The sequence below is a fragment of the Cricetulus griseus genome, chromosome 8 (genome assembly GCF_003668045.3).
Source record: "Cricetulus griseus strain 17A/GY chromosome 8, alternate assembly CriGri-PICRH-1.0, whole genome shotgun sequence".
Classification (NCBI taxonomy): Eukaryota; Metazoa; Chordata; class Mammalia; order Rodentia; family Cricetidae; genus Cricetulus; species Cricetulus griseus.
This window is the reverse complement of record NC_048601.1, coordinates 17,663,517-17,681,336: the sequence shown is the minus strand read 5'-3', so window position 1 is coordinate 17,681,336 and position 17,820 is coordinate 17,663,517. Positions and strand designations below refer to the sequence as shown.

General features: G+C 43.5%; 1 protein-coding gene and 1 long non-coding RNA gene across 3 annotated transcripts; one reads left to right on the top strand and one right to left on the bottom strand.

Moving 5' to 3' along the window:
• Positions 1–753: 753 nt before the first annotated feature.
• Positions 754–9,524, bottom strand: LOC103164484. Its single transcript, XR_003487466.2, has 2 exons — positions 8,570–9,524; positions 754–4,878 (listed from the first exon to the last, which is right to left on the bottom strand). It is a non-coding gene; the product is annotated as an uncharacterized LOC103164484 (long non-coding RNA).
• LOC113836938 (C-type lectin domain family 2 member G-like) lies at positions 4,756–16,894 on the top strand. Of its 2 annotated transcripts, XR_004771051.1 has the most exons (6): positions 4,756–4,895; positions 12,172–12,303; positions 14,283–14,464; positions 14,993–15,099; positions 15,269–15,530; positions 15,650–16,894. XR_004771051.1 is itself a non-coding variant. In XM_027428398.2 (5 exons), exons 1-5 carry the CDS (start codon positions 4,844–4,846, stop codon positions 15,405–15,407), a joined length of 612 nt encoding a protein of 203 aa, XP_027284199.1. In that variant the 5' UTR covers positions 4,756–4,843; the 3' UTR covers positions 15,408–16,894. The 2 variants fall into 2 exon arrangements, 1 of the variants encoding a protein (XP_027284199.1); XM_027428398.2 differs by having other exon boundaries at positions 15,269–16,894.
• Positions 16,895–17,820: the final 926 nt, after the last annotated feature.

The following is a 17,820-nucleotide window of genomic DNA, read 5'->3' as shown; positions in this document are numbered from 1 at the left end:
AAAAAAAAAAGGAATGGTGACCCAAGTGGTGGACACTCACCTCCCCTTCTCTGAGAGCAGGGCTCAGGCATCAGCTATGGCCTTCCCAGTCACTAGAACTTGCCTTTTCAGGGCCCAAGGTTTTAAACTTTCGTTAATTTTAATTTTTGGTCCTTCAAACCTAAGTAGTTCTTCCCAACCATCCATTCCAGACTCCAGGGGACATCAAAGAGACAAATGATTACTGTTTCTTCTCAAAAACACACTGACCAATGGCCCAAGAGACTGCCCTGTCATATCCTAACTCTGCTCTAACAACAAAGACATCTCCAGAGCCTGTCTTGTTTTCTCAAGACACTCCTGCCCCACAGCCATCCCGATATCCAAGACACTTGAGAGTCTCAGCTTCTGGACTATGGAAGTCATTTCTGCCCCTATAAAGGTTGCAGTGAGGTTCTTCCAGTGGGAATTCTCTCTCATCCCTCCTCATGGTGTGGATGTTTGCTCATCTACCCACAGGCAATGGGATGTATGGCCCGACCATCCCTGCATGTGAGTGAGACTGAGATGATGCCCTCCCATGTTTCCACCAATATAAACACAGTCAGTCCTGTGTGAAGGTCAGCCTTGCGTCTCTCTGTTTGCCTTTTATGGCTCCTTTCATCTGCCCTTAATAACCCAACACACTCCTTCCCCATGAACACCACCCCCTCTGATGGCTGATATCTGTTGGGTCAGGGGAAGGCACAAATACTGAGAGGAAGAACACTGAGGTCTATAAAACCAGAAGCAATCTTTATTCAAACAAGCAACAAAGAAAAAAAATCAGTGCAAGGTACAAGAAGCTTAACAGTTAACTGGGTTCACATCCAGAGATCAGTCTTCTGAAACTGTGGCAACCTGGGCTGATTTCCAGCCTCTTCTTATAATAAAAACAAGCACCAGGGGGGTTCAAAGAGCTTTTATAACCTGGAGGTCATGCTTAAAGTCACATTACATTTTAAGTTTTACAACTTTTCATTATAGGATGTTAAGTTAGGATGTTTGGGAAAGCCAGTGGCTGATACAGTGCTGTCCCTGAGAGAATACAAGGCAGAGAGCAGAGTCACACGGGACGACGGTTAAAACTTCAGGGAATACAACAAGAGGGTCCCATGGAGGCAATAGTTAGAATCTTACTTTGTCTGCAGTAGCTGCCTAGCTGGGAAGCTGGGAGGCAGTAGACAATTGTTAAAAGTTTACCTCTGTACACCGTGGCTGCCAGGATGTCTGTTCTTAAGGCAGAAGGTGGTTTTTATATATATTTGTGTGTGTTTATGTATGCATATATACACATACATTCCCCAAATATGTTTGGGCTTACAATTTTATATTTCCATACTCCTGGACCTGTCTATATCCTGATTTACCTACGCTCCCTATGCTAATCAGGCTCTGCTGTTCTATCTCTGTAGTTGCCCATTCCCCAAACTTCCACTGACAGGCTATTTCTAAAACTGCTAGCTGAGTCAAACAAAATACACAGGGTAGGTGTATCTAATGTAATACAAACCAAGCAGTCAGCAAATTAGCACTGCTTAGCCAGACCCCAGACTTAGATAATCAGAGAGGTGTGGGGCCTGTAAGAACTCCTATTTTCACAACTAGATGTGATGCCAGTGGGGACGGCTGTGGCTGGAATCCAGGACTAGAAAGCAGGATGCACCTGTGGTTATTGGCTGACCAGCAACTCATGGAGACCTCCTAGTTGCTATGGCCCAAAATCTCCCCCTGCTTTATGTATCAATAAATGAAAATCTATACCAATACAAAGCAACAAATGAAAATCCATACCAATACAAAGTATTTTTGGGAATTTGGGCATCGTTCATTCCAAACTGCTTCATGCTGGATGGGGGCGCTCTTATGGGGATCATGAAAATCACAGAAACATAGTTAAGTCCTTGTTTTTGTTGAACAACTCTCTTAAGAGTTGACATACCCATTTTCCAGTACTTTGCCTCTTTACCATCTGTTTTAGGAGTTGAGGTATCCATTTACCAGTACCCTGTCTCTTTACCAACTCTCTTAGGAGTTGAGGTACTCACTTTCCAGTATCTTGCCTCTTTACCAACTCTCTTAGGAGTTGAGGTACCCACTTTCCAGTACCTTGCCACTTTACCAACTCTCTTAGTAGTTGAGGTACTCACTTTCCAGTATCTTGTTTCTTTACCAACAGTCTTAGAAGTTAAGGTACCCATTTACCTGTGCCTTGCCTCTTAACAAACTGTTAGGAGTTGAGGTGTCTACTTTCCAGTACCTTGTTTCTTTACGAACTCTGTTAGGTGTTGAGGTACCTATTTTCCAGTACCTTGCTTCTTTAACAACTCTCTTAGGAGTCATATTTGAAAAGTGTCTACACCCCAACAAGCCTCTCCACTAATGCAGCAATGCAAATCAGAACAATTCAAACAGAGTTAGAAAAAGCCTACGTTTAATGGATACCACACTCCCAGATGGCTTCCAGAGAGGAGACTGGAAACAATGACTGGAAAAACCATGAGCCTGTTTTCTGGGGCACAGTTTAAATACCCTGTGGGAGTGGTCTTGAGCATCTCTGGGGAAGGGGTCATCATTTGGCAGGCTTTCTGAGATGCAGCAGGGTTTGGAGAGAGATGGAGGGAGGCGTGTGTGGAACTTCCACCATAACATTCCAGACTCTTTGGGTATATGGATGCCAGGGGCTGGGGTGAAGCTTCCACCATAACAGTATTAAGGAAGACCTGACCCTGGTACAACAAAGCATAGTCACGCTACAAACTCAAACAGATTCCCAAACCACAGAGGGCTGGACTTAATAACCTCTGGAAGAGGCTCCTGTGCCTTTCTAGGAGAGGAATGTTGCTCTGATGTGAGTAAACCTGGCCTAGGAAAGGGGATGCTAGACAGTTATTAGAAAGAATAAAACACAGAGAAAGGGCAGACGATGCTTTCTGGAAATCCCTCTATGCTTGGGGATTTTGGAGGTGCCCTTGGCAGGCCCAATCTTTATAATTGTGTTAACTTTATTGCTTGGACCCTGCTTTTTTAGCTATCTCACCGACTTCCTGCTTTCCTGGCCTATCACATCACTGGAATTGTCATGCCCCCAGAGTAGCAGCTTTTATCTAACCTGGAAGCATCCTCAACATGACCACAACAGCTTTGGTACCCACCAGCCAAAGAGAACTCCTCAACACTAATCTCTGTTTTACCCTACCTTAGTTGGGGTATTTTGAGTAGGAACCTCAGGGCTTAGGCGATTGAGTCAGGATGCACTGAGTGTAGCCCCAGGCCATAAGGAATTTCTTAGCCCCAGAGTGACTGCAGCAATGATGTGCCTGGTTAGTGAACACAACTTCTACTCGAACTGTAAACACAGCTGTGGCTTTCTGGTAGCTACACACACACACACACACACACACACACACACACACACACACAGAGAGAGAGAGAGAGAGAGAGAGAGAGAGAAACAGAGAGAGAGAGAGAGAGACACCAGCCCCTCTAAATGTGCTCAACCTTCATGCCATGGAAAGATTGGTCCCCTCTCTATTCCAATAAAGCACTCTCAGCCTGCTGGTACCTAGTCTACCTCTTCTCTGCTTCACTTTTCCTATGGTGCCAATGTGCTCTCCTATCCTGTTCCCAGACAGTCACTGCCCATTGTGTGCAAAACACAACTCTCACCTCAAAGGAAATAAGAGTTTACTCTGGAGACAAAATGAGTGACCATGGCCCAGCAATACCCGTTTAGATCACCCCAAATTCCATGTTCCAAGGTGGGAATGGAGTCTTTATAGTTACAGACCAAAGGAAGCCACACATGAAGACACTTTTCAAGCACATTGGTGGAAATACCAGAGAGGCTGTTACAGCAATGTGGGTGGAGCTTTGTCACAGGGGTCAGATGCTACCTGATGATGCTCTTAGCCTTGGAGGTTATGGGAGCTATCTGTCTGTTAGTACATTGCAAGGAAAGCTAGTCTTCGGAGTTACCTGATGGTTACAAAGATGAGAGGCAGAGATTAGCAATATACAGGTACTGATAGGGCTAGAAATGGAGGACTGGAGCGCTGGCTCAGTTCCAGGAGCTCTGCTGCTCTCTTTGACCTCCATGAGCCCCAGGGCAGGCACAAGTGCACATACGTATATTCAGGCGAAACACTAATATGCATAAGGTAAAATAATTTTTTTTAAAAGAGGGCTAAAGATAGTTCCAAACTCACAGGTTTCCAAACCCTCTATGGTCACTGCTAATTAGTCTTGGAGCAGGGGCTGTGAAAATTGCTGCTTCTTTCTAGAACTTTCGTTTTCACGTGGCTTGAAAAGGGCTGGCAATTACATTTCATCGTTTTGCAGTTGTTTTACTTTAAGGTTGATTTTCATAGGACAGTGAAACAACCCATGTCATCCTGCCTAGGCAGCATAGAAAAATGTGTGAAGTTGCTTTAATTAGAAACTATTTTGGACTATCAAAATCTAAAACATCCCTCAGTTCTATGTATATATATCCTTTACGGTAAACATTTCTTTTACATCACACTCCCTCTCCAAACTTGTAATTCCATTTCTCTAAGAAGCAGATACTATGCGCCAAAAGGGTGGCTATGTGCAGGATCATCCATCAGAGAACAAATCACTGGCATGGTGGGCAGAGCTTCCATATCAGCTGATTTAAAGCCCCGCCCACTGCATTAATTTGACTTTCTTCGCTTCCGCAAAAAGGCAAAAGGCAAGGGTTGAACTCAGTGCCCACTAGAAAAGTTTTCCCGGCTTTCAGGCGTCTACTTCATTCATCTGAGTTTGTTTGCGGCAACAAGAAGACAGGTGGTGTGAAGCCCTCATGAGAATGGTAACTGCAGAGTCTGCTTCCCCAGACTGCGAGAGAGGAAATTGTAAGTATTTAATGAATCTGAGCTAAAGGGAGAGAGGGGAGTTTCATCAGGGAGCGGAGCTCTTTCTGCCTGCCAGCCTGCCACAGGGGTCTAGAGATCGGTAGAGACTGGGGGTGGGGTGCGGAGCGCGGCGATGCGTTGGCACCGGTGCAATTGTTTATTATTCTATTACCGCGGATGTTATTTAAACATGTTTGGAGAAGAACAACCAACAGCGGACTTGTTATGCACGCTTCTCAGGAGTCGGGAATTTGAGCTCAGCTAGCTTTCCCGCCAGAGTGAGGCAATGAGGAGGAGGTAGCCAGAGAGGCTGGGATTTGCTCTCTTTTCACTCCCTGTATTTAAAGGAACTGTAGCCATGTGTTACAAGTGTTTGGGTTGAACAAACTGCCCATCAGATAACATTTCCCCGTAGTCTTACAGACATTTGTAACACCGGGCCCTGCCAGTTGCAGGGAGAGATAAACAGCCCTTCTGAGTTTGTAAAGCCACGTAGGTGTGGGATGGTTGCTGGAGGACCTTGGACATGCTCAGCCACAATGCTGCCATCCATTGCACACCTCAAGTGCCCCTTCTCCACCCTCTAACCTTCCTTTCCTGACCCCCCAACCCCATCCCCCACCCCTGCCGAGTCCTTTTCACCCATACACCCCACCGTCATAAGGTCTCCCCTTCCTAGGGCACCGGTTTACTCCTTGAATGATTCTATGGCATTAGGGAGCAATCTCGGTCCCACTGTTCCTATTGTTGTATCCCAGGTTTCTCAGGCGGGCGGGGATGCGAGATTGATCCCACCAGCAAATCAGTCTGCAGATTTAGTTTATGGTCGATGATTGGAAAAGGACACTGGAGATTTCTATTTGAAAACTGTATCCTCTCATTTTGAAAAATGTTTATGTTTCATTCCTTTTAAATCTCTGTCCGTTTCATTTTTAAAAATTGATTTTATGTGTGTGGGTGTTTTGACCACAAGTCTGTGTGTCACAAGCATGCCCGGTGCCAGCAGAGGCCAGAAGAAGGCTCTGAATCCCCTGGAACTGTTCTTAGACAATTGCAGGACACCCAGTGGGTGCTGGACACAAACCCAGCCCTCTCTCTGCAAGGGCAGCAACACTGAACCATGTCTCCATCCCCACTTTCTTGTTTCTGCTTAGGACAGAGTATTTCTTGAAAACCAGAGCTCACGATTATCGTTAGCTCAAGGGTCGAGTGGCAATCTCAGGAGATCAGGCCAAGTTCCTCTAAGTAGATAGAACCCTGCTGTTGTGATGGGAAATACTGATCTGGGAGGTTAGGGACACACTGCAGAGGAAGTCATTCCACCAGGCCTCCCTCGAATCCCTGGGTCCTGTCCTGTGCCATCCAGTGCACAGGAAAATTGTCTCCTCCACACCCATCCAGGACCCTTTAAAGACTGAGGAGCCCCCTCCCTGGGACAGAGCAGCAGGTGTCATTGGTCTCTGTCTGCTGCCCCTCAGGTGTCACCAAGTCACATATTCCTCGTGGTAAGACAGAGTCCCTGGTGTGCTGGGAAAAGTTTCAAAAGTAAAGATTTCTCCTTCTTCAGGCTTCTCTATGGGCTGAAAAGGGCAGCCAAGGCCTCTGCAGTGGCCTAAGTTGTTAAAGCAACCGACTTAGGTGAAAGTTGCCACATCTGCTGTCTGAGGCCCAGGCTCTCTGGAACTCTCTGTGATCTCTCTAACATTCTCACCTCATCACCTACTATCTGAGGACCCGGCTTTCTGCAACTAACTGCAGCCTCTTTATCTCTTAAACCTCATCTACTGTCTGAGGACCCGACTCTCTGGAACTCCCAGCAGCCTCTCTAACAGTTTCACCCCATCTGACTAATACTAAAAGAGAAAGCTCACAAACATTACTACTGTTTCTCAGGTAAGCCAAGAACTATGAGAGATTAGCGGTTAGATAAATACCGTGCAGGCCGTAAGACAGCCCATGACTAAGTAATAAAAATGTTGAACTTCCAAAATGGCGCCTCTTCATCACATGACTTCAGATGTGACAAAATCTGGCTGCTTAAAACAAAGGCCCAGCAAGCTTTTTCTCCTGCCGGTGGAGGCCCCTACTGGTGAACCAGTCTGAACTGCTCAAGGCCAGAGCAGGGAACTGTTTGACTGGCACATTAAAATTCATACATCTGTTCATTGTTTATTATGGTCAGTATATTAGAATATTAGAAACAACCCCAGCTAGTTTTAGAAACACTGTAGTTATTGTGACCTGAAGTAATCCTACTGTGTCCTTTAATACCAGATCTGACACACTCTATAGTAAAATTGTCTACTTGCTTTCTAATTCCTGCTAGAGATATTTGTGGCTGATTGTGTATTGTAACTCCGTTCCTATTAGCTAGCAATGGAACACCCCTGAATCTATCGGTGAATAAATGGGAAAACTGTGAGACATATTCCTGTTGGGGAGCTGCACCTGGGGCGGTGCATTCCACACTCCAGTCTCACTTCTCCAATTCCAGAACCTTCTCTCTCAGAAAGCCAGACAAGCAGCAGCCCCTCCCTTCAGAAAGCCCGCCAAGAGTCAGTCCCTCCCTGGGGCTGCTCACACTCTCATGGTTGTCACACTCAGTCATGCTTCTCCCCTGCCTTTCCTAGAGCCACCTGGAAGGTTCTTCTGTCTGCTCAGATAAAATGTGGATTTATTAATTCAGCTAGATTGGCTTATTGCTTTGGTGGTGGAGGATATCCAATAACAGCTGATCCAAAACTTATCTACTCCCATATATAACAGATTCCTGTGCACCAATAAGAGAGGATGGGTTGATGTTTGGTGAGAATATGGGTGGACCAGGGGGACATGTTCTGAGAAATTAGTCAGGCTTTGAACGCCTAACACTGCTCTTCAGTCAGAGAGCTAGTTAAAATCAGACTGGATTTGGAAAGTTTTTTTTTTTTTTTTTTTTTTTTTTTTTTTTTTTTTACGCACAATGCAGAACTAGAAATCACGAGAAAGCCGAAACACTCAAAATATGAAAGGTTTAGCTACCTCCGAAGGTTCACTGTGTATAGGGAATGTGAGGCTCTATGAGGAGGACCCGGGGATTCCAGATTGCTCACATGCTGAGAAGCTCTGGAGCTGTCAATGAACACCAGAGAGTAAAGAATGTAGGTCCAGAGTTCTGTGTGGACCTAAAACCCAAAGGCCACTGTTGAGGACTTAAAGCCTTCAAGTCCTCCATATCCTTCTCCTCCTTTATTAGTAGGAGAGAGGGGTGGGAACCAGCAAAAGGCAAGGGTTGAACTCAGTGGAAACTTTGTAAAAGGTACAGTTTGCGTTCAGTAAAATTAATTCATTGGTATACATTATCATGAATTTTGAAAACATCTAATCATGTATTCTTCATCAAGATATGTAGGGACTCAACCATTAACAACCTGTATTGCTCTTGAGGACTGGGTTTGGTTCCCAACACCCTTAACTCCAATTCCAGGGATCCAGCACACTTTTCAGAATCTTCCCTAGCACTAGGCATGCATGCAGTACACATATATACATAAATGCTGACACAACAGTCATACACAAAACATAAATCTAAAGCAATAGCTAATAAAGTGTATGTAGACCCCCACCTCACCCCAACTTCCCCGTTCCCGGCTGCAGACACCCTGTATCTCTGTCCCCGGGCTTTACACACTTACTTTCCAGAATGCCCTAAAATGGATCCCTGAAGCAGAGACTTCACATTTGACTTCTTTCAATTGTCACAGCCTTGCATTCTGCTCTTCAGGAAAAGCAGTGTCCATTAACAGCACCTCAGATACTCCACTGGCTAGATTCTAGAGACTGTATCCACAGCACCACTGAGGCAGGAACATATCTGACCCAGAAGATTGGAAGCACCGTAAATCAAATCTTATACAAAGAGGTTAAGAAAAGCCGGCAGGAAACGTGTGCAGAAGTGAGAGGAGGAAGTGAGTCGTGGCAGTTGGCTTTTTTTTTTTTTTTTTCAAAATTTATAGGAAGGAAGGAGACAGTTTTCTGTGGCTCACTGCCTTTAACTTGCTGATTGGTTTAGGGACTTTGTCCAGGTACAGTGGTATCAGAAATAGGAAAGTGCAGGTTTGCACATGCTCAGTTTTTCACAGTGATCCCAAATACGAACATAAAGGTTTCTTTTTCTTTTTTCTTAAAACTTAAATGAGGTTTCCCTTTCTTCATAGCTATATGTGGGGAGTGTGGGGGCATCACCATATTGTACACTTCCTGTACAAACAGCCATACAGCTTCCCAGTGTCTGTACAAGTTTGTCTTTCTGAAAAAAAGCGTTAGAGTCATATCAACATCTAATTCATCAACCTTCTGTTATATAGACAGTGACTTTGCACTTGAATCTAAGATGACTTTTGCCTAAGACAAGTTCCCAAACATCCCCTCCCCCTGCCCTTTTTAAAGAATTAAATGACTTTACAATACTAAGCTTTGTTCTTGGGTTTACAGTCTGGCTTGATTCTTGTTTTTAGCAGACAGAAACTGTAAGACCCTCAGAAAGCTGAGGCTTCCAGAATCTTAGTCCAGGACGGCGGCCACCCCAAACACAGAATGGAGGCGGAAGCTTGATGCAAACTGCATGAGGCTTTATTGTAATTTAACGAACTAACCCCATGTTAGCTCGGGTCTTTTGCCCACCCGCCATGGCAGACGGCTAGAAAAAGACGGCTCCTAAGGTCTCCCCAAAGATCTTATAGGGCAGCGTAAGGGGAGTGTCTAGGGGTACGCACAGGCTCAGGATTGGTGTGCTTCCAGGCTTGGAGGGCTTGCCCTGTGTTGATTGGTCAACTGGTTGTTATGGCTCATAGGCCCTCCCAGGGTGGTTGCTATGCTCTCTACGTCATTGTTGTGCGCTTGTCCGTAAAGCACACCCAGAGCCATAAAGCATAGCGCCACCAGCTAACTTCTGATTGGTTCCTTGTCACGAGACAGGCATCTGACTTTCTGGTTTCTAGGACAAGGTCATAGAAGCACATGTTCGACCATTATGGCTGCCAAAAGGGAAGCCGGTTCCTTCAAAACCAGGTTACTTCAGTAGCACATACATACTTGGGCGATGCCAGCCTTTCCCTGTCTAAAAACCGAACATCTCTGTGAAATATCTGTTGACCATGAGTGTTTGATGTAATTTCTGGAGTCCTTTTTTGTTTTCCTGCTGTTTTGTTCTAGTGTCTATATTTTTTTGGTAGCATCAGGCTGTCTTTATTCCTGTTCCCATGAGTCATGGGATTAGGCAGCATGATCTCTGAATTCAACCTGTTCTTTTTCATTTTTGACTATTCTAATTTCTTTTTAGTTTTCATAAGACTTTTCCTATAATTTGGTGCTATTTTTTTTTTTTTTTTGAGGGCAGCCACTCTCCAGGAAGTGAAACTGTGGCAGACATAAATTAGTTTAAGGGTAGGGCGTTGGTGGCAGATGCCCTTAATCCCAGCACTTGGGAGGTAGAGGTAGACAGATCTCTGTGAGTTCCAGGCCAACCTGGTCTACAGAGTGAGTTCCAGGACAACCTGCAAAGCAATACAGAGAAAACCCTGTCAGGAAAACAAACAACCACCACCACCACAACAACAAGAAATTAGCTTAAGAATTGTTGACATATGAGCAACAGTGAGTGTTCCAGTTGCTTATGTGTTTAGAACTACCTTGAATTCTTTCCTTTTTTATTATTAAAATTGTATGCATATGAGTTGTTTTTGCCTGCATAATTATCTGCTTTAAGTGCATTCCTAGTGCCCACAAAGGTCAGGAAAGGGCATCTGTTGTTTTTATCTAGTTGTTCTAATATCAATAAAGACTCAGGAGTCAGATATTGGGGTGAAACCTGACAGATCAAAGAGGAGGTGGAGGAAGGACCAGCTGACCTTCCCCTTTTTAGCGGCTCCCCAGCATGCATGTCTCTCTCCACATGTCCCAGACCAAAAAGGCCACGATCTCTATTCTCTCCCTCCACTTCCTGTGTCTCTCCCTATCCATCATCCTGGGTCCTTTGTACTCTCTATGGCCAATTCTTGTCAATTAGTTGCTGGCTCTGCCCTTGATCCTGTGTTCTCTGGAAGACTAACCAGCAAGTGAGCTTAACTGCTGAGCCATTCTCTAGTCTTGTGACCCTGTTTCTTTGCCCTGACCGGTGCTCCTTGAAAAGTCACCCTGGAGTAGTGAGCAGACTTCCTGCTCCTGTTCCCGGTGGTGGCTGGGACAGCATTCATAACTGCACCCTTGGGAATGAAGAAGACTGCAGCTGAATTTACTGTTTTGTTTTTTAGTGGATAATTTTTGTAGGGGTGGGACAGTTCCTATGAAAATTATGCCAAATATTCACAAGTTTTGCTGTGTATTGATATTTCTATTTCCTTCTTTTCTTAGTTTGTTGGTAGGTCTAGTTCCACTGATTTTCCCCCAAATGTTTCTGTTCCCCCTTCTCACCAGAACACTTTTTATGGAGAGCAATGCAGCTGACTGTTGTTGCCTTTCACCGTGACCCTCACTCCTTTCATTTCTGGCTCTTTCACCATTCACCCTTAGTTCAGTAACTAGAAGACCCCTGGCTGAAGTGCCGTTTCCAGCATCTCTGGTCTTCTTTCCACCTGGACATCCTGTATGGACCAGGACCTTCTTTGAAAGGATTTTAGTGCCCTTTCTGGTACTTGTAGGCAATTGTAAAGTGGGTTTTTGTGCTAAGTTTATCTCATCTTCCTCAAGAAATTCTTGCAGCTCTTCTCCCTGCCTAAATAAATAGAAAAGAAAACATATAGAAGGGACAAACTGGACAAGCCTTTCCTGCCACAAACAATTGCCTGACAACTTCTGACCATCCACAGTGGGAAACTCAGGAGAAAATCTGTCCCTTCTCCAATAATTGATTCAAGAAAATCCATGTGTTCATTTTTTGTTTTAATGTATTATAGTATTACAGTACATAATAAACAGTGCCATTTATAACTGTTTATTCTGTTTTACTATGTTGGAGTATAGAATACTACTATATTATCATGTCTTTATTTCCATGTTTGTCTTATGTTTTATTATAATATATGGTTATACTATTCATGGTTTATTTTTCTTCTTTCCTGTAATGAAAATAATATATATATGTGTGTGTATGTAAATATATGTTCATGTGGTTTGTAATATGAATCTTTATAGAAGGCATCATTTTGAGTGTCCAAAGGTATAGAGCAAATTAATTGAGTAATCAGTTTAAAAGAAAAGAAATTTTCTAAGTCGACACTCTCCTATTACTCTTTTACAGTTAAAAACCGTCAAGGAAAATATCTGAGAATCATCTCCGCTGAGTCTCCTGTTAAGCTTCACTGCTGCTATGGAGTGATTGCGTTCCTCTCTGTCGCTGTTATTGCACTTTTTGTTGCTTTGTTATTGCCAAGTAAGTGACTCATTCTCCACATTCTGCAGCATTCTGCCCACATTCTCGTTGTTAGTAAATACTTGCTGATCACTGTGAGGCCGGCACTGTGGGAAGGGCTCTAGAGAAAACACACTCAAAACTCCTGTTCTCTGGGAACTTAGGCTGTAGCAGGAAGATACAGAGGAGGAGCAGCACAGGCTGTGGTGTGCACAGGAGGCCGGGCTCAGCATCTCTGGGAAGATGGCATTCAGCAAGCCCTAGACTGAGGTGCAGGAGACATATGTCCACCTGTGGGAACTATTCTAGGCAGAGATCAAGGAGAAAAAACCCAAGGGAGGAGCCTCAAGGAGGTGGCTGCAGCTAAAGGGAAGTGAGGACAGTAACAGGGTTGGGGAAGGTCCAGACGCCATATGGCCCCATGCTTCGTAGTTTCAGTTACTAACTGCAACTATGGTCAGAAAATATTACATAGAACATTCCAGAAATGTATCATTCCTGAGCTTTTAGGTGCAGACTGTTCTGAATAACATGATAAAATCTTGTACAGCTTTCCTGCCATAGCTGGAGTAATGATTCCTGATATCATTTTATAAAGTCAACTTTAACCACCTTGATGAATCATACACAAGTCTAAACATGGACAAACATTTGCCAACAGGAGTTAGTCAGTGTTACCTAAACTCTTACATAGCTCTGGAAAGAGACAGATAAAAGAAGAGACAGTCACCCTCAGTGCCCATTGCATTTGTTCCTTTTGTTAAAGTCTCATGGTACTGGGTATAGGAACGGGGAACAACTACAACTATTAGCCCCCACTAAAAAATAAGTGTGTGTGTGTTTGTGTGTATTTCATTTCTAGTATGTAATATTTCTTATCAAATCATTTATTTCTAGGCTCAGTGCCCCTCAAAAGAGCCACGCAAAGTTATGAAAGAAAAATGTCTGTTATTTTTCTAAGTGGTTCTCTGAAGCCTTGCTGCCTAAAGAGCTTCACACACACACACACACACACACACACACACACACACACACACACTCACTTTATCATGATAGACTCACAAGTGAGCACATCACACAGACACTCCAACCCTTGCCAAGGCCCAAACCCTGTGTATCTCACTGAACTTCCACACAGTTAGAGTGGCCATCCTGAAGCCACGGAGCTTTGGTTATGGTTTTAGACTTTCACTGTATTTGCATTTTTGTACATTTATCAGCTACAAATTAAAAAAAAACACTAGTAAATTTGAAAGTAGAAAAGCAATGCTATTTATAACATTTTTCACAACTCATGGAACCTTTGCTGCACCCTGACTTCCTCATCTCCTCTCATCACTCTTCCTCCTTCTCCTTTCTATGTCTTAAAAGCCACGCCCACACTCAGAGCTCCTCACACTGTACTTTCTAGGCTGGGATAAGCATGTAAGGGAGTACATAATATTATGCTTTCCAGGTCCCCACTTTCCTTAAGCTTCATTTTTCTTATATCTGAGGAACAATCCTGTGTTACACATGTACCCCCTTTTCATCATCTGTTTGTCTGTTCATAGGCTTCTAGGTCAGGATTTTTTTACTCTTGTAAATGGGGCAACAGTCCACATGGATGTGCAGGTATCTTGTGTTATGATGCACTCTTCTCTCATATATGCTCAGCAGTGGCATAGCAGGGTCACAAAAGGTCTGTTTTTAAATATAAAAAAGGCTCCATACTAGATATATCAGTTTATACTCCCACCAGAAATAAATAAGTGTCCCTATTTCTGCACAGAGTTCTGACATCTGTTGTGAGATTTCTTGATAATCGCCATTCTGACAGCCTCTAACAAGAGTCAGTATGTTTTCATATGGTTTTAATGTATATATGGTATAATAACAGGAACGTCTGGATCAAGTTTTGGTATCAAAAACCTATTTGACCGTGTCATGTGTTGTGTGCTGGTATTCATCCACAGTGAAATTCAGAGAAGTAAGGAGTTTTCTTTATTTTGTAATTTCAGGAGCAGGAAAGCCAGAAGAGGTCTCAAACAAAAATATCTATTATGATTGTCCTAGAGATTGGATTGGAGTTGGAAGTAAATGTTTTTATTTTTCTGAAAAAGTGGAAAACTGGACATCCAGCCAGACCTTTTGCATGGCACAAGGAGTCCAGCTAGCTAGATTTGACAGCCCGGAGGAGCTGGTAAGAAAGGATCAGGAATTGGTTTGTTGTTTTGTCTGTTGAATATTTACTGCCTTGAGGTAGGGAGGCTAAATATGAAGCATGAGGAAAGATTCCACCCTACGCTTTCAGGGAGAATCATGGTGTGTGTGTTAGTTTGTGCTACTTGTGTTGGCAACAGCCCTGAGACATTCCAAAGACATTCTCTCCTGCAATGCAAATAGGCAAACTGCATGGCCACATAGACATGACTGAGAAAAATGGCTGTCACGTTAAGCCTTTTTCTGAGATGGCAGGTGTTGCATACCTAAGGTGACAGCTGCTAATAACTACAAGTAGAGGCTTAGCCAGGGACTTTCTCAGCCGCAGAAGGATTGGTGGTTGTCAGGGTGCCATGCATCCACTAAGAACTGAAGATGATTTAGGCGCCAAAGTCAATGACCTTCAGTGCAAACCTGCTGCCATCCTGAGAGGAGGCTGTAGGGCAGAGAGACTCAAGTCTTATCTGAAGCTGAGACACATGCATTCGCCTTCTGTGTTCTATGACAGGAATTTCTGGAGAGGTACAAGGGGAAGCATGACCACTGGATCGGCCTCCACAGAAAGTCCTCAGAGCACCATTGGATGTGGACAGACGGCACTGAATATAACAACTTGTATGTTCAGAACACTTTTCCTTCTACTGTGATCACGTATTGGGACGTGTGAGGGTTGTGGCTGTGAGAGATGACAGGTTGTGTCATGGGAGTTCAACTGTACTGGGGAGATAGCATTGCAGGAGTGAATAAATGGCAGACTGCAGAAATTCTGTTTGTTTTGTTCTAGGACTTCCCCCCGAGGAGAAGGAGAGTGTGCCTACCTGAGTGGCCGTGACGTCAGCAGTGGCAGGAACTATACTCACAGGAGGTGGATTTGTAGCAAGCCCAACAGTTTCACAGCTTGTGATGTGCCAAAGCAGTCGTGAGAGGTCTGGAACATGTTATCTCCAATGGCAACCTCATTTCTTTATCTTATAAAATCATCCAAATTAATTCAGAATCTGTGGTGACTTCAAAGATGAAAGCAATCATGGAAGATATGCTTATAGGTACTTGGGAGGCTATGCATGATCCTAAATTATATAAGTGATTTGGTATGATTGGTCCTTGTCTCTTAAACCTGAATTACAATCACATCAGTATTAGTGTTCTCCACTTTTATTTCAAGGTATGAAAATTTTTTCATCCGCTATTCCTCTGAATGACTGGTACATTTAAAAAAAAAAATGGTGCACAGGATTGAGCCAAGAGGGCTGAAACAAACAGGGCTCCTGCAGAAGGCCAGAAGAGGAGGCAGATGTTCCAGTCTCTCCTGCACCGTCTCCCCACAGCTCTGGGTATCCTGCATCAGGCCGCATCACAGGTCTACAGTCGCCATGGAGGAGCCTCAGTCACTGATGCCACAGCCCCTGTAACCCAAGCCAGAACTGAAGTGAGCCCTGTTGTTAGAAAATCAGGGCCGGGTGTCAGAGAGAATGGTTGACTCTCTGATAAACGAGCCTTGGCACATCTGTAAGTTCTGTTATCAGAACCTTTTAACAATATTTGAAGATTGATTCAAGATGGTGTCTAGTAGGGTGGCTTCTTGGTCCCAACTGGAGACACTGCTGCTTGGGCCACAGGTGCAATGTTCACACCTAATGAGCCAGCAGACCGGCCTTCACTGAGGGCAGAGAGACGTGCAGAGGCCTGGAGTTCTAGTGGGTCCTGCCTTTAGATACCCTGACCAGCTGGAAATTCACCTTGGCTTTAAGCAGCATCAGGATGTCCGTGATGGAGAAAGGTTCCTTTTCTGGATTAGGCCTCCTCAAACACTGGCAGGGTGGTGGTCAACAGCAGCCTGGACCTCTCACAGGCTCTGTTCCCTAATGCACTACCCAGCCCCACGACCAGCCTGGCTCTGAGGGACAGTGAGATATCCAAGATGGAGAATGGTTCACTTTCTGGATTTTGCTCTCTAAATTTGGTGTTTTCAGGGGCCATGAGAATTATTGCAGGTGACAACTAGTGGTCAAATGTGAACCCACCAGAGGAGTGACTATGTGCTGGAGGTTAATCCTGTCCAGAAAAGGACCATGTCTGCAGGACCATGGACTCTGAAAGCTGTTGATCGCTCTTGTTAGAGCAGTTTGCTGTCTCCCTGATACCTGCACTGTAATGTGTAAACTCCTGTGACCTGCGAATGTTCTGTTATGATTGCATCTCAGTCTTACAGACACATACATATATCTGTAGGTGGTCAGGTAGATGACTTTTTATTTGTTTAGAAGATTGGGTGAATATAAGTCCAGAATTTAATTTAAGTAAATTATCCCTAATAGTTTATAAGTTAGTAGTTGGGTGATAAATCGTTACACTGCATTTAAAATTATTTTTATAGTTTATAATTAAAGCAAAATTATTTTTAACTGTTTATAATTTAAGTTTGTTCTCTTTATAGAGTTAGAGTTTTATGTTTTACTTTTGTTAAATTTAAAGAGGACAGTTGCAATTGAATTCATAATGTGGAAATGAAAGTTCTTCCCCAGTAATACAACATATAAGAAGCGTGTAGATAGTTAGTTGCAGAGAGAAGATAAATATTTATCTTTAAGTCTTTATGCTCAGCAGACATCTCTAAACAAACTGAAAGACCTTTAATCAGACCTTTATGACACGGCCATGATTTTGTAAACAAGCAAAAGGCTCTGTCAGTATGTGTACATTTAGCCAAAAGAGGAGAGGAGAGAGAGAAACAGACTTTTAGAGCTAGAGAATCATCTTATCTAACTATGCTTCATCAAATACAGATTAATCAAAGTAATACAATTAATCAAAAACTAATAGATAAAATTAAGCCTCTAAATTCAACCATTTCCTTTGGATAATGTAAAATCACAATATTTAGCCACATTTAGGCACATCGTGTCATTCTAGTATAGATTTTTATGACTCTTCTATATGACTATAGATTAGAGATATTCTAAAATCATATACAACTCACCTACAAGGTGGTTCAACTAATTCTCATCTTGTCATCAATATACATCATTGACTTTTATTAATTTCAAAATCATTATAATTCTTCCAGTCATCTTCAGACTTTTAATTAGACTCATTGCTCACTCCCCTAGAGAGGTTTCCATGAGGTACCCATTTTCCAGTACCTTGTTTCTTTACCAACTCTCTTTGGACTTGGGGAACCCATCTCTATGTGAGTGTTAATAAGAAAGCATAGAAGAGAGGGTCTCACTGCCACTGGCCTGTAGCACTCTGTGGTCTCCTTGATTTTTCCTTCATTTCCCCTGGCTTGTATCACCTTGTGCTCTATCTCTGACATGGTGGCCTTGGTGGTCTCCA

Coding starts and splice junctions, on each gene's coding strand:
- LOC113836938 (XM_027428398.2), top strand. CDS start 4,844: ATGAGAATGGTAACTGCAGAGTCTGCTTCCCCAGACTGCGAGAGAGGA. Junction 4,896..12,171: donor AGACTGCGAGAGAGGAAATT/GTAAGTATTTAA, acceptor ACTCTTTTACAG/TTAAAAACCGTCAAGGAAAA. Junction 14,465..14,992: donor TTGACAGCCCGGAGGAGCTG/GTAAGAAAGGAT, acceptor GTTCTATGACAG/GAATTTCTGGAGAGGTACAA.